Source organism: Penicillium subrubescens, assembly GCF_028828155.1.
Source record: "Penicillium subrubescens strain IBT 31985 chromosome Unknown utg000001l_segment0_segment0, whole genome shotgun sequence".
In the NCBI taxonomy this organism is placed as follows: domain Eukaryota; kingdom Fungi; phylum Ascomycota; class Eurotiomycetes; order Eurotiales; family Aspergillaceae; genus Penicillium; species Penicillium subrubescens.
The window spans coordinates 437,385-464,541 of NW_026643151.1; the positions used below are offsets into that span (position 1 = coordinate 437,385).

A 27,157-nucleotide genomic window follows, 5' to 3' on the forward strand; every position below is an offset into this window, starting at 1 on the left:
TAGCCAGAGTCAGTAACTAACATCTTTTCTGAGGGCCAAAATGGATGTTTCCAACTACGTAAAGTTGAGCTGGATCGACAAGGTAGAACAAAAAATGTCTTGATTTTATGATCTTATTTAACTGTCGGGGATAAGGTTGGTCTCCTTCGAAAGCCAGACCCCTAGACTATATATTCTAGGCCACGCGATATGATCATGATCAGTGAACCTAGTGTCTCAACCCAAGTCGACGACAGATGCTATCTGGTAGGTGTCTGAGTAACCCTTAGATTTCCACAAGAGAATGGAAGCACCCAGTATTCTTAGTGTGAACATGCGACCCAGGTGCTCGCTTGTAGACATGTCGTCGGGTGACGGTCGCATTGTGTTGGGGAATTGAAGCAAGGCTGTTGGCATAGGTTGCAACCGCAAAGGCCGTAGCCCTCGAGTTGATCAGGAAAGCCTCGTGATTGAGATTGGTGACATTGTCCCCCGCGGCATGATAATTGACATCGTAGGCAACATTCGCTTGTCCACCAAACAATTTGGCCTCGGCCTCGGTCTTGAGGCCTTCGGCGCCGGTGAAAAGTCCACCGGCGGGGATGCCACGAGAGATGAACCCGTCGTAGTCGGATCGGCCATCGAAAGCAGTGGGGATGTATGGCAGATGCTTGGACTTGAAATACTTCTCAAACAGGGCTTCGATTTGAGCAGAACCCGCTGGTCCGGTCTGGTTGAAGGCATTGCCGTCACCATCATAAATCATGAGCGCGTAGTTGGGAGACGCGATCATATCGAAGTTGAGGTACAATCTTATTTTGGCGAGTTCAGCGGCGTCGAGGTGTGAGGTGTAGAACTCGCTGCCCAATAAGCCAAACTCCTCACCGGTCCAGAAGCAGAATCTCACGGCATTCTTGACAGAATACCGCGTCAATGCTCGCGCAACGACGAGATTACCGATGATTCCAGAGCCATCGTCGTTGATACCTGGACCAGCTTCGACCGAGTCAGTGTGGCCTCCCAGAGCCACGACATTGTTGTGATCACCACCTTTGGTCTCTGCAATCACATTAAACGTTGTCCGGTTTTCGATCTGACTGTCAATTTTCAGAGACACAGTCACCGCGCCGTTCGTTGTGGCGCCAAGCAAGGTTTGCCCATCATTGTCGGAGATTCCTGCAATCGCAGCAAAGGATCCATGATCAGGAGTAACTCCACCCAGTGTTCCACTGAGAGATCCCGGAACATTGTTGTAGACAAGCACAGCAGCTGCCTTGGCCGCAGAAGCAAGCACAGACTTTTCGGCAAAAGCACATTCACCACGTTTAATCAGAGCAATCTTCCCACTCAAGTCGGTTGGATAGTCTGCTGCACTGCATCCAAGGTTGGAGACCACTCCTAGCTCCGCAGTAATATCAACACTGGGGCTGTATGTCATCGCCGCCACGCCGATGGAGTCGCTGTTGAACTTCAGCGAGGACTCCGCCTTGGTCCATGTATGCACCTGTGGCTGCTTCCAGACGTTATAGTAGCCGGTCTTCTTCAACTCATGATAAAGGAAGTCAACGGTATCGTTATGGGCTTTGCTACCGAAGACTCGGTTCCGCTCGGGATACGAATAAGCAATGTCCTCGAGCCGTTGGGTGCCTTTCAGCAGATCTTTCAGCCGAATTTCGGAAGCGAGGTCATCCTGTTCAGTCAGATCAGATTAGCACCATGATCACAGTGGGAGGGAAGTAATAACAACGTACCGGTGAAACTGGGGGTTTCCCCCGTCCAGCGAGGGCACTGGACAAATGATAAAACAAGAAAATCCACTTCATTGTGTAGTGATTCACAAATCGATGATCGATCAATAACAAACGGCATGATCAGCGTCCTTTTATATTTCCATCCGCCCGTCCATGTCTTTCCAAAGCGCGCAATTATCCTATCGCAATTTCGCGTGATTAGTACTGTCGAAAACACGCCAAGAGGCGGTCTGTCCTTGGCAAGCAAGGAAGCACTTCCATAGGACCGGCTAACATCTAAGACCAAATCTGCAGGCGGATGCCCGACGGCACTTGGCGACAAGGGGGCTGAGGTTACAGTGCCAAGTGCGGTTTAAGGAAAGTGCTTGGCGTGGGTGATAGTGTTGGAAGGAAGCGTCGTGCGGAGATACGACCCAGTCACTCAGTTTCCCCAATCCTTTTACAGCATTGAGAGATAGGCGTTACTTTTTACCCCGCGCGCGAGCTGCATTGACAAGTCCTGAGCACTATTCCACACAAGACCCTGTTTTTGGAAGGTCGGTATGCGGGGGTTATCTCGTAATGAATGAGCCTTTGTTAAAGAAACATATAGCCTCGGGTGGCGAGACACATTTTGCAAGTTGGAGCTAGAGATGAGGCACATATGCGGGTGATGCAACTTGCAATATTGAGATTCTAGACAATGAATTGCGTAAGTAATCTTGAAATAACACCATTCTTGCGCGTAGAGACCGCACTTACTCCGGGGTGGCTCTTAAAGCTAGCAGTAGAGCTTTAGAAATCGCGCTAGAATAAGCCAAGAATCACAAGGTATCATTCGGCATCCCCCTCAGCCACGATTGAAAGTACTGTAATATAATTCTGTGGACTATGGGGAGGGGTAATGAATCGAGTTATTGACGCGGGTGAATTGCGAAGCAACGGAGCGTGGGAAAGACGTGGATATACTACCTAAGAACTAACACTATAGGCAATACAAGTACCGCCTCATGAATTGCGTGGGTAGTGGTAATGAAGATATAGTATGTAGAGCGAGGATCTCTCGTGCATAGGATTTCGTGATGTTGAGTCGCCGGATAATGCACAAGGTTAGGTTTGATTGACCTAGTTACAAAATCTTGTTGAATCCAGATCATCATACGGCAGGAGGTGCCTAGATCAAATCTCTTGGCCTGAAGTGGTTCTACTAATGTCTCTCTCGTATTTTTAAGCCAACAAAGGCATCTGACGAGCTTATGAAAAGATTCGGAAGTTTACAAGGAGGGATCAGAGAAAAGTCATACTACTGTGGCAGATAATTACTTTAGTTCGCCCAGTAAGCGGACTATTGCAGCGAGCACTCAAATATGACAAGCGGCCTTCCAATATGTTGCTCTTAGGCTTCAATTGGGCGTGGTGGGGCGCACTGAGAAATGTCCCCATTGGCGGATGAATATCCAGTTTGGCAGGTGCAAATAAGAGACGATCCGATTAATAACTTCGCCGCTGATGTCGATCCGGCTCTAGCACAGTCCTTGACCACAAATCTCAAACCCTAGGCGATATACTCTTTCACCTCGCCCCAGCCTCATCTGTGTTGGGCTAACGACGCATACCGAGGACGTTTGGCGTTTATTGTCACCACAAACGATCGGGCCGTGCCCAAGGAGGCTCAATTCGGCATCATAGCAGCTACGCAGCAACCTTGGATCGTCAGAGAGCTGGTTTGCGGTCACTGTTCACCACCTCTAAATTGAATTAACGAGACGGTGAGGTTGGCACGGGAAATCAGCGATCAGTTTCTGGATAATGGACTCTTGATCGTGGGTATTCGACGCGAACTTGAGGGGGCTGCGGCAATTTGGTATTTTCTGTCAACGGCTACAGATTATGACCACGGATGAAGCCGCCTTGCAACCTTGGTCAGTAACCACTGGATTTATATCAATAATGAACACCTGGAATAGTTATGACTTGCGCGTGCTTACCGAGCTTACAGTCGTTCTGTGTTGCCCCTGTCACTGTCTCCCATCGAGCTCTCCACTACTAAAACAGGCTCTCACCACAGACTGCGAAGGCAAGGCATTTGTCGAATCCATGATTGATCTATTCCCTCAGCGTCCCATTCTTCCTCTTCACAGAATATTTCCATCACAGTATCTCAAATTCCCCCTTTGTTCCCGAAACCTCTGCCATTGCAGATATCAGTACCGAAACCACATACCATCGTCCTCAGTGACCACGACATTGATCTCCCCGAAAATCCGCCACTATGACATCCGACATCTTCCAAGTCCGCCCCAAATATTTCGGACCGTACGATCGTTGTCTTCCACTAGAAGAATACCAACACATAGTTACCGCTCGTGTGAACGCTCGTGTTGTAAATGACCGCATCCTCTGCGATGACATATTGCGCACAGATAACAGACCCATTGAGCTGCATAATATCACCAATCGTGGTGATCGCCACAATAGAGTTCATCCACAAATTATGATGAAGTGTGGTGGTTGTGCCACTGTCACCGTCGTAGTCAAGGATATCGGACCCAGGCTGCGAAAGTCCAGTCATGGCAAGGATCGAGTCAGGCGCAGTGTTATTACCACCCATATCAGAAAGCCGCTGGGGATAATCAGCCATCTGCCATTCCCATCAGAGCTTGTCGAGATATGCATGGTGCATGAAGAACAGTGCATCGTTGCAGCTATCGATCGGATCTTTCATGAGTCCGCCGGTTGCTCCATGCCCTGTACCGTGTGGGTAACCATTGTAGCATTGCCTGAGTATTGAGATTAGAATCAGTATATATTCACTCAGCACACTGTACAAGGTTGCAGTCCCTTCTCTAGTCAAAAGAGGGGCATAAGAACCTATCATGTATCCGTATAATCTTGGAAACCAAAGCACTCCTCAACATTCGCGGCTGCACCCTCCGCAAAGCTGATTTGATCCAAGCCCCTAGACAAGCAGAATTCGTCGCCTCGAGCGTGACGATTGCCCATGTGTAGTTTGATGTTTTTGAAAGGCCCGTCACCGACACAAGAGTCGGCGCCGGTACCATTGCCTCCAAACCCGGTGATCGAATCAAAGACAGGCGACTGGCTGACATCCTCATTGGTATAGTCGGTGAGCTCGTCCCGGTATGGGTGGGCACCTTTGTAGTTGCAAAGCTTCTGTAGCGCTAACTCGTGCATCCGAACGCTGTACCTATGCCAGGGAAGGAACTGTCCAACATAATCTAACACATTAAGTCCGTCTTTATTTGGTGATATTCAAGTGAACCTCATGATGCCTGGTACAAGCACCCTGGCACGGGCTGCGATGGAGGGGAGAGGGCAACTTCCTCCTTGAGAAAATGGATCGGTGGATCGACTTATGGATGTCATTTCCCTGTGATATGTGGATATTTGCAATCTCATCCCAGACACAGGTCGCATTTTGGACTAATCCAGTCACTGGAGGATGCTACACGATGCAAAGCCCTGCTTCGATGTACTCGTGCCGCTCCTTGACAGTAAGAGCGTTCCACTTAAGGAAACTGTCAGTTCTTTCGTCCAACGAGGATCTAAAGAGCGCCCTGGATGCATAGTATACGTACCGACTTCCGATGAGTGAGACTGGTACAGATGTCCTCAATGGCAAACTCCTGTTTGCTATGTCCATGAGTCTGCTTGGATGATGACCCAGCGAGAGACGTGGTAGCGAGTCCCAACAGGGCCGGCCTCATCGATGACAACAACATATTTATCCTGCGTTTGATAGTCGATACTAAGGCCTGCAATGGGATGAAAGCGTAACGAAGACACGAATCTGTCGATCTTGGAGCGCACACAGAAAATGCGAGTGTTCGAAAAGTGCAGGGCCTTCAGGAGTGTAAAAACAGCTTGAACTTATACTTGAGGGCCAATAAATAAAGTGTTGAACTTGCTTGCCATTACACCCACCAGGAATTATCTTGTTCATTGCTAGGTCACCATCTATAAGAGCATGCTGCCGATAATACGTGCCGAGTTCATAATTGCGGTGTACGCCCGCACAGTACAGAAAAAGTGCAAATCCAGCTTCACCAACTTACACTCATTCACTCTTTCTGAGCTCCACTGCCAAGCCGCTAGTTTAGAAACTGGGTGTAGTGAAATGATCCAGTGCACATTACGTCATGACCATTTTGCTTAGCCCAATATGGCCACAGATTGTGAAGCGAAAATGGCTTGCAATTTTGGGGGAGAAGAGGACAGACACAAATCGCTTTCGCTGCTAAAGATATCAGCCAAAAATCTTGACCTTCTACACGTTGTGGAACGTTATTTTATACACGAATTCTAGATCAATGAAACTTTCACCTGCTGGACAATAGCCAAAGACCTGCCCCTCGGCATGTATCTCTGATTTGATTCCTCATCTACCTTCGCATGTCGGAACGACCCTCTGCACATTCTCTCTTCGCTCCGACGAAATCCAATCTCCATTCAAGAAAATCTTTGAAAACTTGATTTCTTAATGTTGCCAATTTCGTCTTATGAATGCTCTTACGAATGCTTTAAGCTCCACAAAGGAAAATTCGATCAGGTTTAGATCAGGTGAGTATGGTGGTAAGTACAACAGCTCGACACCGGCATTTGATCCCTGGAAGGTTCGCGACATCAAAATACCATCTTAACAATATGCCGGAAGAATCTGATACCGCTGACCACGTTGGAAACGGGAAGATTGGACAGGTAACACCCCTCGTGGAGACTAGCCGGTTCTCCTGCAGCCCGCCTGTTTTTATCACATCCCGAATCAACTATGAAGACCAGGTAGTACGAGCAAAAGTCTGAGAACTGATGCGAATAATGGTCTCTCAAATCCGTATTTCGTTCCTGTGCTACTCGCCTAGCCACCGTTTTGGTCCAACCCTGCGATCGAAGGGCTCGGCCGATAGTGTATGTGATACGAGCAGTCCGAATCCATTATATAGAATGTCTGCCATTCCGTCCAAGTACAATACCGGTTTCTCCAGCAAGTGATCATATGCTTCGAGCGTGCCTAAATATTCGAGGACGGCCACCAGGGCTGTTACTGATGGTTATCATCGAACATTTACTGCAGCCAGCTACTTCTGCCATCTGAGAGGTAGTTAGCGATTTGCTGTTGATCATGTCGCGGATCATCACCCGCTACGAGGGGGCGAGTCGAGGAACCATGATGGTCTTTATCTCATTGTGAACCGAATAAGTTTGAGGAGGTGGCCAAGGGCACATGACAGCGGGCTGGGTCTGGTACGGTTCGGGCCGACTATCGAGCCGTTAATTAATACTGGCCTATCCTATACCCTCCACGTGCCTTGTAGATTACAGCCCACCCGCCTAGCGTCCAAGTTACCCCTCACCATCTGTCCAAAAATCCTTACAATTGGATCACGGTCCTGAAATTTTACACTCCAGCCGCAAGCGTACCTATCCCCGTTGAAATATACGCTTTCATGCTGCGTTCTTTCAAATGGATGCTATATCCTCGGCGGCGAGCATTATCGCGGTTATTCAATTGGCAGGGACCATTGTGAAGCTTTGTGGGGGGTACATTCAAGAGATTAAAGATGCACGGGGCGAAATTTTCACCCTACAACAGGTGATCGCAGGCCTCCAAGGCACACTTCAAGATCTGCATAAATTGCTTCAGAATAACGACCGGATGGCCACCTCCTCAGGGCTAGTCAATAACATTATCAGTTGCCTCTCCGACCTCGAGGCCTTGGAAGCGAGACTCAATCCAGGGAAGGGAAAGAAGTTGATGAAGACAGTGGGTTTACGGGCTTTAAAATGGCCCTTAAAACGCACGGAGGTAGAGGGCGCTATTAAGAACCTCGAGAGATATAAATCATTATTCCTCTTATCTCTGCAGGTGGATCAGAGGTACGTTTAAGCATAATCAGATGACACTGTATAACTGACCCCGGGGCTGCACAGTTCTCTGATAGTCAGTATGGCTCAGAATACCGATCGCTTGAATCAACATATGGATCTTACGAAGCTGGAAGGCGCGATCGAGGCGGGGTTTGAATCATTCTCGGATCGAGATGAAGTTCAATGTCTCGAAGGTACTAGGACAGAACTGCTCCAGCAGATAAAGGAATGGGCTATGTCGCCGTCTCAAAAAAGCATATTCTGGTTAAAAGGAATGGCTGGGACAGGAAAATCTACAATATCCCGGACTGTGGCAAGATTTCTTAAGGACACAAACCATCTAGGCGCCAGCTTCTTCTTTAAGAGAGGTGAAGGGGACCGAGGGAACGCGAAGAAATTTTTCCCGACATTAACACGGCAACTAATGCTTAGGATCCCTAAGCTGAGGTCTGGTGTGCAAGCGGCCCTCGATCATGATCCTGACATCACGTCAAAATCGCTCGCGGAGCAATTCGAACAACTACTCCTCCAACCGCTGCTTAACCTCGACCAACTCGGCCGACAGCCTCAGGCCGCTGTAATCGTGATCGATGCTCTAGACGAGTGTGACCACGATCAAGATATCCGCACCATAATTCGACTCTTACCTGGTCTACAGAGGGCGAAAGCAATTCGGCTTCGTATCTTCTTGACTAGCAGGCCTGAACTCCCAATCAGCCTCGGCTTTTCTGAGATCGCGGATCAGGAATATCAGGATCTAGCTCTTCATGAGATACCCGATGAAGTTACAGAACACGATATACGGCTATTTCTACAGAATCGGTTTGAAAAGATCAAACATGACAGAAAAATTCCTGGAGATTGGCCCGGAGGTGATATTATCCAACAAATTGCGACAATGTCCGTTCCACTGTTCATCTCAGCTGCCACAGTTTGCCGTTATATCGAAGATTCTAAATGTGAGCCCAAACTGCGCCTGGAAGAGCTTCTCACAGGCCAAACCAAATATATATCGCGAATGGACAAGACTTACCTACCAATCCTGTCCCGACTGTTAGACGATCAGCATAGTGACGAATCGGAGCAGCAGCAGCTAGTGCAAGATTTCCAGAAAATAGTCGGTGTTATCATCCTTCTAGCTTATCCGCTTTCAATGAATACTCTATCGCCATTTCTGGGGATAGAGACCGACCGGATCAGCAATCTATTGCATTTTTTCCGATCCGTTTTGAGCGTTCCCGATGACTGGGATCAGCCCGTTAGGATTCTGCATCTATCATTTCGGGACTTCTTAGTGAATTCCAAGAGCGATTTCCATGTGGATGAGCCAAAAACGCATAAAGAAGTTGCTAGTTCTTGTCTTGCAACTATGCGGTCCTATCTACGGAGAAATATCTGCAATTTAGCAAGCCCTGGAAAGTGTCGGGTGGCTATTAACCCTCGACATATCCGCCGGTGTTTACCATTCGAATTGCAATACTCTTGTCGCTACTGGATACACCACCTCGAGCAAAGTCAGGCTTTGCCTCTCGAGTTGGAAAATATACTAGTGTTCCTCCAAGAGCATTTTTTGCACTGGGTAGAGGCGATGAGTCTGTTGGGTCTCCTTCCTGAGTTGGTGAGTATGCTTAGTCACCTCTACACGATTCTACCAGTAAGTAATATGCCAGGCAGCTATCTATGGTTTGCATTAACAGGAATAGGGAGATGGAAGGTTTTTATTATCTGATTTTCTACTTGATGCAACACGTTTCGTTCTGAAAAATTGCCAAATCGCCGATGAAGCACCACTTCAAATTTATTGCGCAGGGCTAGTATTCGCACCACGAACGGCATTAATCCGTAGAGAGTTCCAGTCGGAGCTTCCAGGGTTGATATGCCAGTTCCCACAAGTTAATGAACGATGGAATGCAGAACGTCAGGCTCTTGAGGGCCATTCAAACTGGGTTACCTCGGTTGCATTCTCGCCCGACGGCCGGCTGCTAGCCTCCGGCTCTAATGATACCACCGTGCGGCTCTGGGGCACGGCCACAGGCGCCGTGCAGCAGACTCTCGAAGGTCATTCACGCTTGGTTACCTCGGTGGCCTTCTCGCCTAGCGGGCGATTACTAGCATCCGGCTCGGGCGACCACACTGTGCGACTCTGGGACACGGCTACAGGTAGCGTACAGCAGACCCTCGAGGGCCATTCAGCTACCGTTTCGTCAGTGGAGTTCTCACCCGACGGCCGGCTGCTAGCATCCAGCTCGGGCGACCACACTGTGCGACTCTGGGACACAGGTACAGGTAGCCTACAGCAGACCCTCGAGGGCCATTCAGCTACGGTTTCGTCAGTAGCGTTCTCACCCGACGGCCTGCTGCTAGCGTCCGGGTCTTGGGACTACACTGTGCGGCTCTGGGACACGACGACGGGCAGCCTACAGAAGATCCTCGAGGGCCATATGGACTCGGTCAATTCGGTGACATTCTCGCCTAACGGCCAGCTGCTGGCGTCCGGCGCTTACGATAAAGCTATAAGGCTCTGGAATACAGAGACAGGCGGCGGGCAGCAGACCTTTATAGGGCATTCACGCTCTGTCAAGTCAGTAGCCTTCTCGCCTGACGGTCGGCTGCTGGCATCCGGTTCGGGCGATCACACAGTAAGGCTTTGGGACACGGCGACAAACAGCGTGCTACAAACTCTCGAGGGCCATACACATTCGGTCCGCTCTATAGCATTCTCACCCAGTGGACAGCTACTAGTGTCCGGCTCGGGCGATTGCACTGTGCGGTTCTGGGACATAGCAACAGGCAGCGTGCAGCAGACACCCGAGGGCCATTCAAACTCAGTTTCGTCGGTGGCTTTCTCGCCCGACGGCCTGCTACTGGCATCCAGCTCTCACGATAGTACTGTGCGGCTCTGGGATGCGGCAACAGGCGCAGTACAGCAAGTTCTCGAGGGTCATTCACACTTAGTTAACTCAGTGGTCTTCTCGCCCGATGGCCGGCTGCTAGCGTCCGGCTCTTGGGATAGCACTGTGCGATTGTGGGACACGGCGACGGGTAGTGTGCAGCAGACTCTTAGGGGCCATTTAGACCCCGTTTACTCAGTGATCTTTTCGCCTAACAGCCGGCTGCTAGCATCCGGCTCGGGCGATCACACAGTGCGCCTCTGGGACACAGCGACCGGCGCGCTGCAGCAAACTCTCGAGGGCCATTCGCACTCAGTCAATTCGGTGGCCTTCTCGCCTAATGGCCGGCTACTAGCGTCAGGCTCGGGTGACCACACTGTACGTCTCTGGGATACGGGGACTGGCGCGCTGCAGCAGATCCTGGAGGGTCATTCAAACTGGGTTACCTCGGTGGCCTTCTCACCAAGCGGGTCGCTGCTGGCGTCTAGCTCTTACGATCAGACAGTGCGGCTCTGGGACATGGCAACAGGTGATCTGCAAGAGATATTTAACAGAGATAGAACTGTCGACAAGCTTGAATTCTCTCAAGATGGTTCATATCTAATCACCAACATAGGTGCACTCGATGTCCAGTCTGGGCGCAAAACCCAGGCTTTACCATCTACATGTGAAAGTCTGACAATTTTCATTGAAGAAGGACAGTGGATAAACCTGAACGGCGAGAATTTACTATGGCTTCCTCCTGACTTTCGGCCTAGTTGTTTTACGATTCATGAGAATTCACTTGCTTTGGGACATAAATCTGGGCGGGTTTCTTTTATTCGATTCCATATATAGCAACTTTCAATAATTATCGTCATTTGATTCCATCTCTATATTTTGATTAAAGGGCGTGGGATAGCAATGGGATTGATAAGCTCCTCAATATCAAAGGTACCTTCCACCAAGTTTCATGAGATCCAGATCCTGTACACCGTACAGCCTATGCTAGCCGAAGGGGAAAAACACCCCGGTTTTTCAGGCTAGCGTCCTAACATTGGCACGGTGGAATTGGAACGTAAGATGTGGAATCTCAGACATCCCTGCTATTAGATTTCGGCGGCGAGAGTGAAAGATCTCGCTTGTTCGTAGGGATTGCAAGACGTCTGTATTTTGACGATCCGTTATTACGTGAAGCAGAATACTCATGCCGTAATGTAGAGGCCCATTTAGACACACCCATTCCCTAGCCTAGCGCCTTGGCGGTGGGGCTCAGAGAGAACGAGTGAGTGTAAATTGGTGAAGCTAGATTTGCACTTCTCTGTAACAACAATGCATGGCTACCATCACCTGGTAACACAGCCATAGCTTCGCGATGCTGTGCGGGGGATCTGAGCTTGGATCAAGGCAATATTGATACCTAGAATTAGGCTGCAACGAGAGAGCCACGCGGGCCATCTCGCTCCATGCTTTTCAAAATTCCATAGGTCCACAGTGAAGTATAAACTGACTAAGTGGACCGTGATTTCCTATTCTAGTAAGGGTGCAGCTGAATTCCCCAGCTTCTGTGAAGAGCCGGTTATATCTGTGATTGGTCGACAGCTTAATTTGACGATTCAAATCTTCCAGTGCTAATGTAGCCGAGGTGGATACAACTTGACGACGATGCAAATCATTTTGAATTCCTGCTTCGATCCTTGCTGGCAAGGCAGGGTCGATTGCAACCCCTTTTTCAAGCCTTCTTGGACGCTAGAAATTGCGTTATTTCTCCCGTGGGGGTCAATTCTGGAGTCATCAAAAATGAAAATAAGATCGCTGAGGTGTAAAAGAGACCCGTCCGTGACTTCCGGCCCACGAATGACCCACTACCTCCCTGCATTTGATGTTTGCACTCAAAGATGGAATCTTGGCCTGTCTTGGCCATGATCAATTTGATGTCATACTGGGTCGTAGGAATATGGCAATCACAAACTTTGATGACTCGATCCCTTTGACCTCGATAGGGTTTGCAGGGTTTGTCGTCTTCTTTGGCCCTGCATGAAGCAGGCCGGGGTTTTCCTGTCAGTACCAGGCCTTGTTCTTTTCCTTTGTTATTCAGGGCCTTATAGACCCTGTTCTGTTCCCTTCTGCTTCTTCTTCCATTCCTAGTCGTCTTCGTCTTCCTGTTCTAGATAGACCAATTTGACTCAGTCTCCCTCTCTCTCTTCGCTTCCTGTGCCAGCAGTGCCGTGGGCGCCGTCAAACTTCATTAGTACGTGCCTTACGCACGACACTGTCCCCGTAGCGAAGACCAGGAATGGGACTTATTACAGCAGTATGTCTACTGGTTTCATTCACTTACAATATTGCGTTGAAAGGTCCTCACTTTATCTCGCCATGCATTTCCCAATGGAGAAGGGACACCATTGGACTTTCTTTCTGCTATTCACACTTCATACCATTTTCTTGCTTCGACAGAGACCAGTCATTGACATGAAAGATTAGTTCACGCTCCGGGATGGTACCAAGACTATTTCTAAGGTATCCCGTTATGTGAAGCCTCCGATAGGCGATCTTCGCTTCCGCAATCCACGATCATTGACCACGTCATGGACCGGCGAGAAGAATGCTACGGAGCTCGGTTACATTTGTTACCGTTACGGACCTACGCAGCAGATCCTTGGAGAGTATGTCTCTGAGGAATGTCTGACTCTCAACGTCTACAGCCCTTCGAATGTGTCGACTACCAAGCGCCTTCCAGTCGCTGTGTACATCCATGGAGGTCTCTTCAAGCACGGCTCGGGTCGTGATCCCCGATACAACATGACGTCTCTTCTCCAAGTCGCGGTCCAAAACGAACAGGATTTCATCAGTGTCACTCTGAATTATTGCCTGAGCTACTGGTGGCTTCCTGTACGGAAACGAAGTTGCCAATGAAGGTGTTGCAAATCTTGGTTTGAAGGATCAGCGTCTGGCTCTGCGTTGGATTCAGGAGAACATTGAGGCTTTCGGAGGTGACCCTACTAATGTCATCATCTGGGATCAAGAGGCCGGAGCATATAGTGTCGGTGTACAGCTCCTCGCATATGGTGGCCGTGATGATGGTCGTTTCCGTGGTGCCGTTGCGCAGAGTGGCAGTCCGACCCTTAAGTGGATATCAGTCACGGCGGATGAGTGGCAACCACTCTATAATGACTTTTTGAACGCGGCCAACTGCACAAATACTGCTGATTCCTTGGCCTGCCTTCGCAGTGTCGATGCCAAAACACTTTCTGGGGTCTTCAGCAGTGATCTTACCATATTGAACCATCCTAACCCGGTAGTCGATGGTGATTTCCTGGACATGGTAATGTACGATGGTATCAGCAAAGCGACCGCACAAACAATCGCACGTCTCTATCCTGATGATCCAGCTCAGGGCATCCCATCAACGCTGAACGGACGGCCAAGCAGTGATACCGGGTTGGGCCTTCAATGGAAACGATCAAGCGCATACAATGGCGCCAAGGTCATGCAGGCTGGCCGTCGACTAGCCAGTGAAGCAGTAAGTCTCTTCCTCAACACTACCCTTGTACAGAAGGCCAATCCGATAAACTCCACTATGATAAGCCGATTAAACCCCGGCACTGGCGTGACTTAGCACCCTAGTGGCTGTTCATTTTTCTTTCGCGAGTTGCCGATACTGATATTTGACCTCGTAGGGGGCCTATCATGGTGTTGACGTCTACTCATATATCTACGACGTCCTCTTCCATGCCAAATGGTGGAAACAAGGGTCTCAGCAACAGGACATTGCATTTTTCTTCCATAACGTCACTCTCTCCGAGTCTCTCAGTCCTACCGACCAGGCCGTTCAGAAAAAGACATTCGAGCCACTGAACTATTTGATGACGAGCATACTGATCAGTTTCGTCAATACTCTGAGCCCAAAACAATGTTCCGAGTAAGTTTGACCCTGCATCCTCATGTCACGCTTCTCGCTAATGATCGGTCAGTGAATGGAACCGTGTCGTGGCCCAAGTACAGCCTCAATAATCCGGAAACTATTTTTTTCGACGTCAATGCAACCGAGCTATGCCGTGTTCAGAAGGATGACTTCCGAAGTGAGGCCATCACACACTGGATGACTCTCTTTTCCACCAACGACTACCCGAAATAATTGGAATTTTTAGCTAGCTGTGCTCATTGACAAGAGTTTACTTAAGCTTTAGAAATTAATTTTGGGGATTCAGAAGCCTACTTATAGATGCTTTTTTCTTTTTCGAAGAATCTCGTTGTTGGTGCTCGATGCAATATTCGGCCGTATTGTCATGGATACTAGAGCCAAGGGTAATATTTTTACCCTCGTCGTTTAGATCAGTAAAGATTAAGGGGAAATTCATGGTTTCCCCTCTAGATGCGTGAAACCATTACCGAAACTGCCTGTCTCTCTGTATAGTCTCAGGAACCTGTCACACCAGTACTTCCTACCTTCTAAGTAATGCTTTGGTAACATCATGCAGTGGAGCCCCTGGTGTGATAGACTGCCGCTGACTCACTACAAAAAGACATCGGCTCGTGCAGAGCTGGAATTATATAATGAAGATAAATTGAGGCTCAAGCCTAGGAATCATTGTAATTCGATATTGCGCTCAATTCTCGCAGTCATTCCGTCCCACAGGTCGAATATCTTGCAGCCGTAGCGCAAGACTATCTCCTTGGAATTGTATCTTCAACAAATGTCAACCCAGGGTCATGCTCTAAGTAGACTCGAACGCTTTTAGACTTTCGTCCCATCTCGTCTACGCTTCCCATTGTCGACAACGCATGGGATGGCTGTACCTCAAGCCGCCCAACAAGCAAAGGCAACAGAGATGTCTTCCAAAGAACCGCTTTCCGACTTGAGACTGCGGTGATAATAAGAAAAGCTGTTGACATCACTCCGACGAAGACGGGAAGAATAATCCACGGCCATCGGACATGAATAAAGTTTTGTGAGTAATAGGCATTGCCAGCGACAGGGATGCTTGTGTCTGGGTCGGAACGAATGACATCCGTCATGCTGGTAGCGAGAGATGAAAGAATGTCCGTGATATTTCGAGTCACGAGATTCTCCGTTCCAAAGATTTTTGCAGAATCCGAATCCGATGTGAGGATGGTGGATATATCGGAGGTCAAGGTAGTGTAGGTAGTATGGTTGATCGGGTAGGAAGAATTCTCAGAGAGAGTGTGCAGTCCCGATGGGGCAGCCAGATATGGTTGATCATGTCCGATGACTGTCCCCTGCGTCACCACAGGGTCGACGGGAATCAAAGGCTGGGTCCTGCTGGGCTGGTATGCTCGACGTGTGCTTGCCGTTGGGAATTCCTGCTCGCACCAATATACCGCGCATTCCGTCATATCGGGCTTATTTGGCGATTTTGTGTGATTCTGATGCGAGTAGTAGGTTTTGTTGTTATCAATCAAGCTCAGAATCGCAATAAGCGGGCTTTCGATTCCAACGGCACTCGTGATGGTGGTGTTCAGCACAATCGAAGATTTCGCTTGCAAATAGGTCAAAGTTCGTCCGTTGTTCATGCTCAAAGTAACATCTGCGAGATCTACATCGAATCCGCTGGGTGATTGATAAGTGCAATTGGTACGCATATTGTCCCACCCAGAGCCTAGATAGTTGATGGCGGCTGTTTCTGGTGACGTCTTGCAGGTTTGATTCGTCTCCTGAGTGACGTCTTCACACTTGCTGCAGATCCCCAGTGTCACAAACTCTGGGTACTCGCAGTGATAGTCCGAATCGCAGTGCGGGTTTAGGGCTGCATTGGTTTGAAACAACCCACTGAGTACTGCGATTTGCATAGTTGGTGACTTTTGCTCGTCCGAGTTTAAATTGTAGCCGCGAGCCATTTGCACATAGGCCGTCCCGTTTGGTGCCAAAGCATTACGCGAGTGGATGGTGATAATCTGCTGAGAGAAAGGATCGATCGCGACCGCCAGTACGGTCAGCAATGCTCCAACAGTGGCCAAACTAGGTGTCATCGACCAAAACAATACGGTCGATCCCCATGCGCCACGGCTGGCTTCGTCTAGAGCCTGTAAGTCGGACAAACGATTGACCCTTCGATATCGATTCCATTTCAGCTGGCTTAGACATGCCGAGACAGGAACCAATATCGCCGCTTTGCCAATGGTGGTGATAACGGAGACGACTGTGTTGGGCGAGATTGAATATTGCCAGCGATCGTAGGCAGTCCCATCTATTTTGGCGAGGAATGCAACAAGAAGGGCAAGGGAGATGATTCCTAAGGCAGAACCACCCGTTTCCCATGCCCAGGATCCATTCCAGTCGAAGGGCTTCTTTTCGTTGATTTTGGACGCAGTCGGCGAATTTGGACCTTCGTTGAATAAGGGCTGGAAGGTATAATTGAAAGACTCGCGTGTGTCGGTGGCCGGGTCACGTTCCTCTGAGAGGCGGTGGATTGACGAGACCGATGAGGTTCTAGTTATGGCCAAGTCCCCATGTTGCGAACAGTCACTGACTGAGGGTGGTGCCATCTTGCTAGATGATTCTTCTTATGTCTTTGGCTCTCTTCTTTTGCTTCCACTTCTTGCGAGACAGACGGATTTGCAGCTCCCACAATAACCAAGTCTAGCCGTATGGGGAGAATGTCGCGCTCGGACGGCGTGCAGCAGGAGCAAAACTGGATGCTCTCATGTCACGAGTAGAATTCGGGCTCGTTATAAGCAATACGATTCCAGAGAGATTTTTATTTCAAGAGACTGAAGATGGGCAGGTTTTCCATTAAGAAGCCAGGATGCTTTTCGCCTACTGGGGGAGTGTACAGGGTCATAAGCGCCGCCCGGGGGCGCGAATCCGTCCGATAATGGCTCCACTTCCCTACAGCGCAAAATTGCAGATGATGAAACACAGAAGCCATCAGGTATGATGATAGTCGGCGGCGGCACAAACACGGGCCTCCCGACGATCGCGACGGTTGAGCTGAGAGCGACGCGACACAGAAAAGTCGTGTTTTTTTGGCTGCTGTTGTAGTAGTCTTTCGTGCGGGAGAGGAGACGTCTGTTCATCCATAATGAAATATCCACAGAAGTAGAGGTGAAAATCTCCAATCATCGTAATAGTCTGAGTTGATGATCGCTGCAACTCAACGCACCGCGAGTTTCATGTGGATCATCGGGTGCCAAACGAGGCTCGGGGGTCATTTGTTGTTCTGACAAGGTATGTACATACTCTGTTAAGTCTGCCTCGGACAGTTGATTACTTAACCACATACCTACCGTGACTCACGTAGGTGGTCCCAAAAGAACAACAAAAGATGCGACATTGAAATATTGCTGATATCAAAATCCTCATAAATTTGGCGTGAGGTAATTCATAATGATAGCCAGGATCATCCGGCCACTCTCCACATTTCCCGCCCAGTGCTCGGTCGCAAATGGTGCTAATTGGTCGCGCCTCTTTTGGCCCCCCAAAAGTGGTGCTTTTGAGGGGTTTCTTCGAGGCTCTTTCAAAGTTTCAGGGTTGATTGTCAGTCTTGGCAATCCGATTTTTAAAGACGCAATTCTCGATAATGCCCAGAATCTCCATTTGTTAACACAGTTCATCAAGGATAACATGATGAGTAGAGCATGATCACTGACAAGAGATATCATCAGCGAGGTGCTCGCCCAAAATTATCTACCGAGCATCACCTTCCAGTGCAATCCTTGAGACAAATTTACATCTAGAACAAGTACATTTTTGAAAATGAACAACATCCTCTTAATGTTAACTTAAGGCTGATGAGGTAGCCGCGACCTACGAGTCTCGAAATTCAATTCGCACATTACATTGTTCAACGCGTGAGAAAGTGACATGTATTCCTCCTTTGGGCATGAGATCTACCACGCAGAATCTGGCCATTGTAATACACAACTACATGTCGACTCTTGGAATATCTTGCGTGAAGCATGCAACAACTTCTAATTCAATAATAGGACATAATTCAGATCTAGCTCTAGTTTCACAATCGCATGCTCATATAGGGTCTCTGTCACGCCATTGACAGCTCTCTGGCATTGCCAGGAAAACCCCATGGAAGCTCAAAAACATGGATATACTAGTGGGGGCCCAACGCCTCATTAGCCAACAAACTTTGTCAAGAGATACATACCTAGCCAACTGGACCGGCTCCCGAGCTGAACCAAGCCTTTTTCAACGCCTTCACTACCTGACGTCGTCGATTTCGGAGGGCAGGATTGGCTTTCATTGGATTGTACTGATATATCTTCCGAATGTATCATGACAAAGCTTCAAGATGAGGATGCGTTGAGTGATATTGAATAGAACGAGCCCCAATGACAACTCTGTCTCTTCTTTTGCTGCATGAAACCATGTAAGAATGTCATGATATTCCGTTTTCTGTACTAATGCATTAAGATTTTTTATATCTGGTCCAGCTGGAGTTGAAATGCTGACGCTTGGCGACTCAAATGAAACCTACCTTGGATGTTCTTCGTCCGCCCATTTTGGCTATAATTATCAAAGCATCATTATCACACAGTTAAGCCAATTCCTCGATACACATTACCTGTTTCTTGCGAAAGATGGACACATAGAATTAGCTTCGAGGGCATGTTTGTCACACATAACCCAGAAAATAAATCGATCACGTCCAGGAATATCCCCATCCTTCATTTGTAGTTTTTGGACTCGGTTGTTGACGTGCGCACAACAATCCTTACAGCGTGACAGGGCTGTGACCTACGAATATAATATCTGACCATCAGCAGAGATGAACGTGTGAGGTTTATATACATGAGGCACGCTTTGACGCAAGCTCGCGGAATTACACCCCAATTCCCCGTGAACATATCCAGGCATGGGAATTGGCTTGTATGACGGATCGTCATTTTAAAGCAATCGGAGAATATTCAATTCTTCTTGGCAAATCTTGCCACTTTACAAACATTTTTAGAAGTGAAATCCATGGGTATAAAATGAGCTGATATCCGCCAGCACCTTTGGAAAACGCAGATATAAAAACGCATCAACCCTTTGAAGGCCAGTGTGGTCAGACTCTCTCTTACCCACTCATCCTATTTGTTCTTACATTAACCGAAGACTATAAGTTCACCCACAGAAAGAATCAGGAGCAACATGCATCTCAACTATCTGGCAATTTTAGTTGGTTTTGCAGGGGCAACTCTTGCTGCTCCAGCACCTGATATGCCGCCCGGTAAGTGTGAGATTAATCGGTTAACGATTAAGCCTCACAATGGCTAATTAAGTTATTCAGGCCCTGAGATTATGAGACGTGGAGATGAGGATCAGAACAATAACCAGAATAATAATTGGGGACCCGGCTGGGGTGGTGGTTGGGGACATCCCGGCTGGGGAGGTGGCTGGAGAGGGTGGTGAAAATGATGGCATCAACCATGCCTAACTGTGCTGACTTTTTACGGAGCAACTTGCTATTCTCTTTTTTACGGGTTCTGGAAAGGAGAGTTTGAATATATTCGGTCTTTACTGAGTGGAAGCTAAGGTGGTTACGAAGCTTTGCAAAGGATTAATACACTCGTTGAATCTTGTTTCCTACATTTCCCTAGTATATCACTCCAGAGGGCTTGAGAATGGATAAAGATTATGCCGAAATGCATATTGCGGTACTCGACGTCGAACTTAGAAGAATTGGGATTTTCAACCTTCTCTCGCCGCAATAGTTATTGATGCCCCTTTGGGTAGCTGTTTAGTAACCATTGTGTATAGACTTGAATATAGTGTCTGGTATTATCATGGAATTTCACCACTTTGTAGGCTCTCAGCTCTTCAACCAACCTTCTTACCACATCTAGGCATACCCGACCTTTGAGGATAACTCATCTAGCCATTTACGTTATGCATTGTCATGGCAGTCGGCGCTGTAGCTATAGGAAGATGGATCATGTCTGGCTGGACTGACTTCTTGGCATCTTCAGCCTCGGCTAGGCCGATCTTTCCTCAACGGATACTCACATTGCGCTGTGTCGGAATGTTTGTTCGTAGTCAATGAAGATCGTGGAAAAAGCCAGTCAATCAGATCAGTCATCAGCTGTTCCAAGTTTGACGTTAACTTAACGAATTTATTGACCGTTTAGGAACTAGATAACTCTATACCAACGGCCTAGGATTTGCTAAGTAGTGACCAACTGTATAAGCAGTATTCTTCTCTCGTCACAACAGTGCATTGGATATCCTCTACTAAAGGCTTCCAGGAAAACTCTCGACTTGTCCCGTCGACAATTTCCATAAATTTAATCGCGGGAGAACTATGCCTGCTACCTTGAATATTTATTGTGAGCCTGCTTGCGCTAGGTTCTACTGAGGTAAACTGTGGACTAGGCGAGTCAGGCGTGCCAAACTCAATTTTCATGCCAGTGCGACCCTGGCTAGGATCATGCATAAATGCCACCAAATCAAGAATATTAGAACATTTTAATCTGTCAAGGCGATTCTTGGCCTCCCTTGGCCCTGCGTAGTTGACATTGGTTACATCGGTGCGTGTCTCGCTTCTGCTTTGGCTGGGTTCCATTGCTTTCATTTGAAAACCCCCTCTTCCTGGCCTTTGGTTCCAACAAATTCTCAGTCTATCGCAAGCTTACCCGGGGTCCCTTGGCCATTCTCCATAATCAATTTTTCCTTCTAAGCCCCCATGTCTCTGTTCTATTGAATCATCGCACTGCAAACCCGCACCCATGTCCGAAACTAAAGAATCAGTATCGAATACAAATCCGGTAGCATGTATTACCGCCGCCGATGATGCTTTAAATTTTCTCAACCAACAAGGCGATACTGGGAGCTCACCACGGGGTCTGGCGGATATTCGTCACAAAGTTGATCGGAGGATCCTGCCGTTCATGTTCTGCTGTTACTTCTTGCAGTTCATCGATAAGGTTATGTACAACGTGAGATTCATAATTTCCCGACCAAAGGAACGAAAAGATGAAAATTACGCTAACTTCCTGTCCTTCTAGTATGCAGGCGTTATGGGAATGAAAGCCGATCTCAAACTCAAAGGAAATGACTTTAGTAACGCAGCAAGCGCCTTCTTCATTGCGTATCTAGTCACAGAAGTTCCCAATGGTAAGGATCCCGTGCGTCCCGGTCTCTCAAGTGATTCTGACAACTCATTAATCTAGTATATTTCCTTCAAAAGATTCCTCCGGCAAAATGGCTTGGTTTCAATGTGATCTGTTGGGGTATTGCCGCTACCGCTGCCGCTGGAGCCAAGGATTACACAACGCTTCTTGTCGCAAGAATATTTCTGGGTATATTCGAGGCCACAGTTGGGCCGTCGCTCATGTTGATCAGCAGTCAATACTACACCAAGTCTGAGCAAGCACCAAGATTCACGTTTTGGTTCTTGGGTCTGGGAGTAGCACAGATCATTGGCGGGGTTATATCGTTCGGTTTCCAACATGTCCACAGCAAATTCGCTAGTTGGCGGATCATGTTTCTGGTCATGGGACTGATAACAGTGCTCGTCGGCTTCAGTACGCTTTTCTGTCTCCCTGACACGCCAATGCAGGCCAAGTGGCTATCCGACGACGAAAAAGTGGCACTTTTGCAACACACCCGGATCAATCAAACTGGTATTCGCAACAGCAAATTCAACTTTAGGCAAATTCTCGAAGCAGTCTTAGACGTCCAAGTCTGGCTATTCTGCTTGATGGTTGCTTTGGTACGTTATTCATTCCAATGCCATATCTTGCCTCCTATTACAAATACCATCACGATACAAAAAGCTAACAAGCGTCCCTGCTGTTACAGCAAGCCGTTTCCAGTGGGGTGGTCATTGCATATTCATCAACCCTCATAGCAGGCTTTGGCTTCGGTGGCCCAGTCTCTGCCCTTCTCAATGCCCCATCTGGTATTGTAAGCATTTCCTTCACACTGCTTGTCGGTATCGGTATTCGTAAGGCCTCGAATCGATGGGCGTGGGTTTTCGTTTGCAGTATTCCTGGAATCATTGGTGGTGGGCTTATGTCCTTCCTTCCCAAGGACAATCGAGCCGGTGTTCTAGCTGGGATATACTTGGTCAACGCGATTGTGGCACCTTTACCGGTTATCTATCATTGGGTAGCAGCCAACTGTGCAGGGTACACCAAGCGTGCATTCGCAAGTGCAGCGGTCGCTGGGTTTTTCTGTGTGGGTAACATTATCGGACCACAAACCTTTCAGGATCGAGACGCACCCGAGTACAGACCGGCGAAAATATCAGTGCTTGCAACTCAAGCAGCTGCAGCCGTCTTAGCAGTTGTTCTATTCGCCTACTATATCAAAGAGAACAGACGCCGAGAACGCCTTCAAAACTCAAATGGTGGTGAAGACCCAATCAGCGACGAGGCAGCTTGGGGAGGTCTTACGGACAAAGAAAACCAAAGCTTCCGATATGTATATTGAGACTCCCGCTTTGTCCATTATCGCGATATCGATGAACATGTTCTCTGAGGCAGCTCATGTGCAAATATGCAGTAACACAGATCATTGCTTACAGGGGCCTCCATCGATGAATGATAGGTGGTACTAAGATTAACCGGGACCTGGATCTTAAAAACCTCCGACTCCTCTTACCCTCTTTACCGCACCAATAACGCCACGTGCCCAGCTGAGCCTTCCAGGATCAGTACCAATAGACCCTGGTGGAATTTCACCCGTATCAGGGTCATGCCAGCAGCCATCCTCGATGCTGGTAGCACCGTACTTGGCAGTATTCTGGTTTCGGTCAAGGATTCCAAGCCATTCCTTGCAAATCAAGGCCGAGTCAATCAAAACATTGATCTCTTGACTGTGAAAGAAAGACTGTGTATCGAGGTTTCCATTTCCTGGGAAAGAGGCTTTATCAACAACGGTTCAGGTAGAGAGAGATCATTCTTTGTACACACCTTGTATAGCAATCTGCTCGTCAACTATCATCAACTTAATGTGGCAGCTTCGCTTTTTGAACGAGTTATGAATCGGTCTTGTTTGGTCTTTGCCAACATAGTAGAATATGCGGAGTCGCTCTTTTTCCTTTTCAGAATTAAGAGAATTGTATAACCTGTTCGCGATCATTTCATTTGTACCATTCTGGAAAGGCAATAGCTCTCCTGCGTCATTATAGCCCAAGCACAAATAGCATGTGACAATGATGCCGCGGCGGACAGCATTCAGAAGGGGCTCGAGCAACGGCTCGGCATTCATGTTGGGTGTTTGAATGAAGATAGATTTTTGCGCATGATTAATTGCGGATAACCAGGCACCGTTCTGGGGAGTATCGATGCTATTGTGGTTTGGAGCTTTGGAGACATTCAGTAAATGGTCCAGAATGCGGAAAATTTGGGCAGACAGGGATAGAAAAACTTCCTTCACTCACCTCCATATGGTTCTCTGTTTACCAAAGCCATGGGCACTGGGTCATGGCTGGGCAATACTGTGTAGGGTGTCATTCTGTCCTCTTGGTCGCTTTTTGGTGCATCCCCGGTTGTATCAGGCTGGATTGTAGTATCTATTCTTCCGTTAGCAGGGATCCAGTTGGGATTTTTGGAGATGAAATTTCAATCACATACTCAAATAGCGAGTGACCGCTTGTGTCGGTGATTCTTCACCCCTGAGATAAACACCACTATTCACACGTTTTGCCTCCTGCGCCAGGCTCACATCATAGTATGACGAACTTGTTGAGTGTTCTGGAAAAATTTCAGTTCCATTGGCCAAGGACAGGTCAGGACTTCTAGCTTCATGGCAGGGGATTGGAGCATGTATAGCAGGAGAGTTCAGAAGCGGCAAAGGAGGATCCAGAGGCTTTCCCCATGACAAGAGAGCTGCGTCGTAGAACGAATCAACGATTGGTCCTTCGATATGAGAGAGCATTTCCAAATTATCATTGTCTTGGATATTGCTGCTCTGTAATAGAGCTATGCGTCGGTCAATGACGGAAAACTTGGCATGAAATGTGCCAAAGATCGGTCGGTGAAAGTTGATAACTTGTAGATCAACGTGGGGGATCTCCTCCGCGGCAGGTAATCGGACTTTCCCCACCGAATATTGATCTTCTGGGACTCTCAGTCGGTTTTCCCATGCCTGTGTGGTTATGAGTATGGATTCTGGCCACCCACAAGATATAAACGAACCTGTCTTGGATTGCCCCTATCATAGACCATCTTCATAACAATTTTCTCACCACGCTGTCCAGCTCTCTTGGACAATTCTCGGATAGCATTGGTAACCAGGGTCGACGCGTCCGAATGAACCCAAAAGTTTGTGCCGAGGAAGACTTCATGTTTGGCTCGCGCGATACAATTTGCAAGATGTCGACAAAGATCTGGTAAAGGCGCAACTATAGTCAAGGGGACAACACCAGTGCTTCCTAGTAAAGGAGGCGAAACAACTCCAGAGGATGGACCCTTTTCCAAGGAGCCAATTGCGCCATGGTAAACCTATATTATGACCGATCAGCCCATTCTTCGCTCAAGTTGAATTTTCGGCATCGGTGGTGGCTGATTCATTCTCACCTGCAGGAATAATTCGCTAGGCACTGATGATCCCCAGTTTCCGCAAGAAAGCGCTTTCTGTAATTGATCTTTTTCCTGTGTAGACGACAATTCATCCGATGATGCGCTTACACAGTCGACGGATCTTTTGGGATGGGGAGTATGATCGTGGGTCTCATAAAGATCTTTGAAAATTTTCCACGGGCATTGTGATGGATCTTTTGCCAGTTCAGAAGTGACAGTATCCGACTGTTTGCACCAATTATAGACCCTGTCCGTGATCATGATGAGGTATGGTCGACTTCAAAGTAAAGCGATTATGATAGTGGTGTAAGTCCGATAGCTGAAATCAATCAGTAGCCGTCTCATGGATATAGCTTGGACAAATAGTAGTTTGGCAGTGCAGTCTCGAGATGATCTAATGCTAGCATTATTGCGGACGAGCCCTAGTGACGTATAGGGCTACTAATGCGGAGCTAAAAGTGGGGTTTATGACTTGTGCACAAATATACTTGAGCGCTACGGCCGTTAATTAATTCGCAAAGTTGACTGGTTCAGGATGAGCATCAAATGCGGATGCCTAAAGTACCATGTGGTTTGTCCCGGCTCAACGGGCCTCGACGTCATCGAACCGCCCGAGCAACGCAAGTCTAAATAAAGCACGGCGCCGGGTACAATCACGTTTTATGCCGCTGAAGCCACCAAATGACACTGGCCTAATCATTATAGTACTGCTTAGTATCAGACTTCGTGAAATTCCCTCTAGGACGAATTGTTTTCGTGTGCTATAATCACTATGGCCATCATGGCCCTCATCTGCTCAACTTCGAGTCTTAGTACGCTACCCTGCCCTTGTCTGTCGTCATGGACCCACATGATCTGAAAGGAACAATCACAACTATTGTCAGCGCGCTCAGATTAAGATCTTTGTTGCAAAAACTTTGCCACTTCCACTCAGTGTCCTTTTCAAGTTTTCTCCCTCTAGCTTGCCAGTGTAATCGAAGCCGAAGTCAACGCGAATCCCATAGCAATATCACTTAGACTAGAGTACTTGGGCGCCCTGTAAGATTTGCCTCATTTTGCAGTAATCAAGCAAGGGTATACAGGCTAGTTCTATGATTATTGTGTCATTAAAACGCCTCAGATCTTGGAACAGGGCTGAACAGGGCTAAACTATGACGTATAAGAGCGGGGCCGTAAAGCTTAGCGAGGCTTATTTGGCTCAGGAACAGGCTTTGACAGGATCTATGGCGAGGTTTTGTCGCGTTGGATGATGCGGAAGGAGTAGTAGTGCCATCCGTTTTGACGGAGTGGGACTGTGGTCAGAGCATAATAAGTTGGCAATACACGGTGCCCTAGAATGTCCCTGCATGGAATTTTTAGGACCTGAAATTTGCTTTACTCCACGTCGGTTCTGTATATCTAATGACTTTCTGGGACGAGGCCTCAAACACGACGTGCATAACCGTTGCCGAATAGCTAGAAACACATCTCAGCGATTACATAGCTGGTCAGGTTTCCGCCCTCTCTATCCAGGCCAGCATGCCCGAGCGATGACTTGGTTACCAGATACCATAAGGCTTGAGTCGCCTCTAAAATACTCTTTAATGCGAACTTTGACTCTACAGTGGAATTCTTTTGACACCGACTTGGTCTCACTTCTTACCAGTATCGCACAGATAGGTTTTCATGGTAGTGAGCTACTTGGAGTTTCAGACCTATAAATGACCATTCAGCTTCAGGGCCAGCATATCCCACAACGGCAAACTCTATATCAAATCATCGTCGGACATAGCCACAACCTTCCAGACTACCATCCGCCACAGAAAAATCACCAACCTGCCCAACCGGACTTTCTACGGGGAAACACAACCTCTACCAAACAGGGGGTCTGGATGTTTCAAAGGCGGGGAAATATGGGGCATCTGCATGATATTCCCCCACTTCCCACATTTGCATAACCGGTCTTCTCCAATCAAAGCGTCATCGGAGTGTTGATCACCCGAAGTCTCTGGCCAGATATCACTCATTAATCAGCGGGATGTCTGCAGTTTTGTACAATCCTTTCTATTCCGGGTTAATGGAGCCCGAGAGACATGGGTGAATCCTCGCGGGGTGATTCAAAGGACGGCCTTGCCTTTGCGGAGAAGAATTCAGGATGTACGAATGCCTCGGTCTCGGTCGCCAGAAATGCATTTAATACTCTGCAAAATCCAGTTTGCACATCCTAGC

General features: G+C 48.0%; 8 protein-coding genes across 8 annotated transcripts; 3 read left to right on the forward strand and 5 right to left on the reverse strand.

Annotated features, from left to right (window-relative positions):
* Window positions 1–265: 265 nt before the first annotated feature.
* On the reverse strand, window positions 266–1,802 carry N7473_000114 (M28 family metallopeptidase; the record flags this gene model as incomplete). Its single annotated transcript, XM_057146054.1, has 2 exons — window positions 266–1,669; window positions 1,731–1,802. 2 exons carry the CDS (start codon window positions 1,800–1,802, stop codon window positions 266–268), a joined length of 1,476 nt encoding a protein of 491 aa, XP_057013940.1.
* Window positions 1,803–4,044: 2,242 nt separating this feature from the next.
* N7473_000115 (uncharacterized protein) lies at window positions 4,045–4,320 on the reverse strand (the record flags this gene model as incomplete). Its single annotated transcript, XM_057146055.1, has 1 exon — window positions 4,045–4,320. The coding sequence occupies one exon, from the start codon at window positions 4,318–4,320 to the stop codon at window positions 4,045–4,047; it is 276 nt and encodes a 91-aa protein (XP_057013941.1).
* A 263-nt stretch (window positions 4,321–4,583) lies between these two features.
* On the reverse strand, window positions 4,584–4,904 carry N7473_000116 (Di-copper centre-containing protein; the record flags this gene model as incomplete). The annotated part of the gene is made up of 1 exon (XM_057146056.1): window positions 4,584–4,904. One exon carries the CDS (start codon window positions 4,902–4,904, stop codon window positions 4,584–4,586), a length of 321 nt encoding a protein of 106 aa, XP_057013942.1.
* A 2,158-nt stretch (window positions 4,905–7,062) lies between these two features.
* N7473_000117 (carboxylesterase family protein) lies at window positions 7,063–14,479 on the forward strand (the record flags this gene model as incomplete). The annotated part of the gene is made up of 7 exons (XM_057146057.1): window positions 7,063–7,604; window positions 8,028–8,712; window positions 9,479–10,990; window positions 12,950–13,357; window positions 13,413–13,988; window positions 14,146–14,387; window positions 14,440–14,479. Exons 1-7 carry the CDS (start codon window positions 7,192–7,194, stop codon window positions 14,477–14,479), a joined length of 3,876 nt encoding a protein of 1,291 aa, XP_057013943.1. The 5' UTR covers window positions 7,063–7,191.
* Window positions 14,480–15,133: 654 nt separating this feature from the next.
* On the reverse strand, window positions 15,134–16,972 carry N7473_000118 (DUF3176 domain-containing protein; the record flags this gene model as incomplete). Its single annotated transcript, XM_057146058.1, has 1 exon — window positions 15,134–16,972. The coding sequence occupies one exon, from the start codon at window positions 16,970–16,972 to the stop codon at window positions 15,134–15,136; it is 1,839 nt and encodes a 612-aa protein (XP_057013944.1).
* Window positions 16,973–19,574: 2,602 nt separating this feature from the next.
* On the forward strand, window positions 19,575–19,835 carry N7473_000119 (uncharacterized protein; the record flags this gene model as incomplete). The annotated part of the gene is made up of 2 exons (XM_057146059.1): window positions 19,575–19,653; window positions 19,714–19,835. The coding sequence occupies 2 exons, from the start codon at window positions 19,575–19,577 to the stop codon at window positions 19,833–19,835; spliced, it is 201 nt and encodes a 66-aa protein (XP_057013945.1).
* A 1,313-nt stretch (window positions 19,836–21,148) lies between these two features.
* Window positions 21,149–22,856, forward strand: N7473_000120 (major facilitator superfamily domain-containing protein; the record flags this gene model as incomplete). The annotated part of the gene is made up of 4 exons (XM_057146060.1): window positions 21,149–21,358; window positions 21,428–21,536; window positions 21,593–22,134; window positions 22,224–22,856. The coding sequence occupies 4 exons, from the start codon at window positions 21,149–21,151 to the stop codon at window positions 22,854–22,856; spliced, it is 1,494 nt and encodes a 497-aa protein (XP_057013946.1).
* A 147-nt stretch (window positions 22,857–23,003) lies between these two features.
* Window positions 23,004–25,210, reverse strand: N7473_000121 (IQ calmodulin-binding motif protein; the record flags this gene model as incomplete). The annotated part of the gene is made up of 6 exons (XM_057146061.1): window positions 23,004–23,278; window positions 23,339–23,731; window positions 23,809–23,940; window positions 24,002–24,515; window positions 24,566–24,871; window positions 24,947–25,210. 6 exons carry the CDS (start codon window positions 25,208–25,210, stop codon window positions 23,004–23,006), a joined length of 1,884 nt encoding a protein of 627 aa, XP_057013947.1.
* Window positions 25,211–27,157: the final 1,947 nt, after the last annotated feature.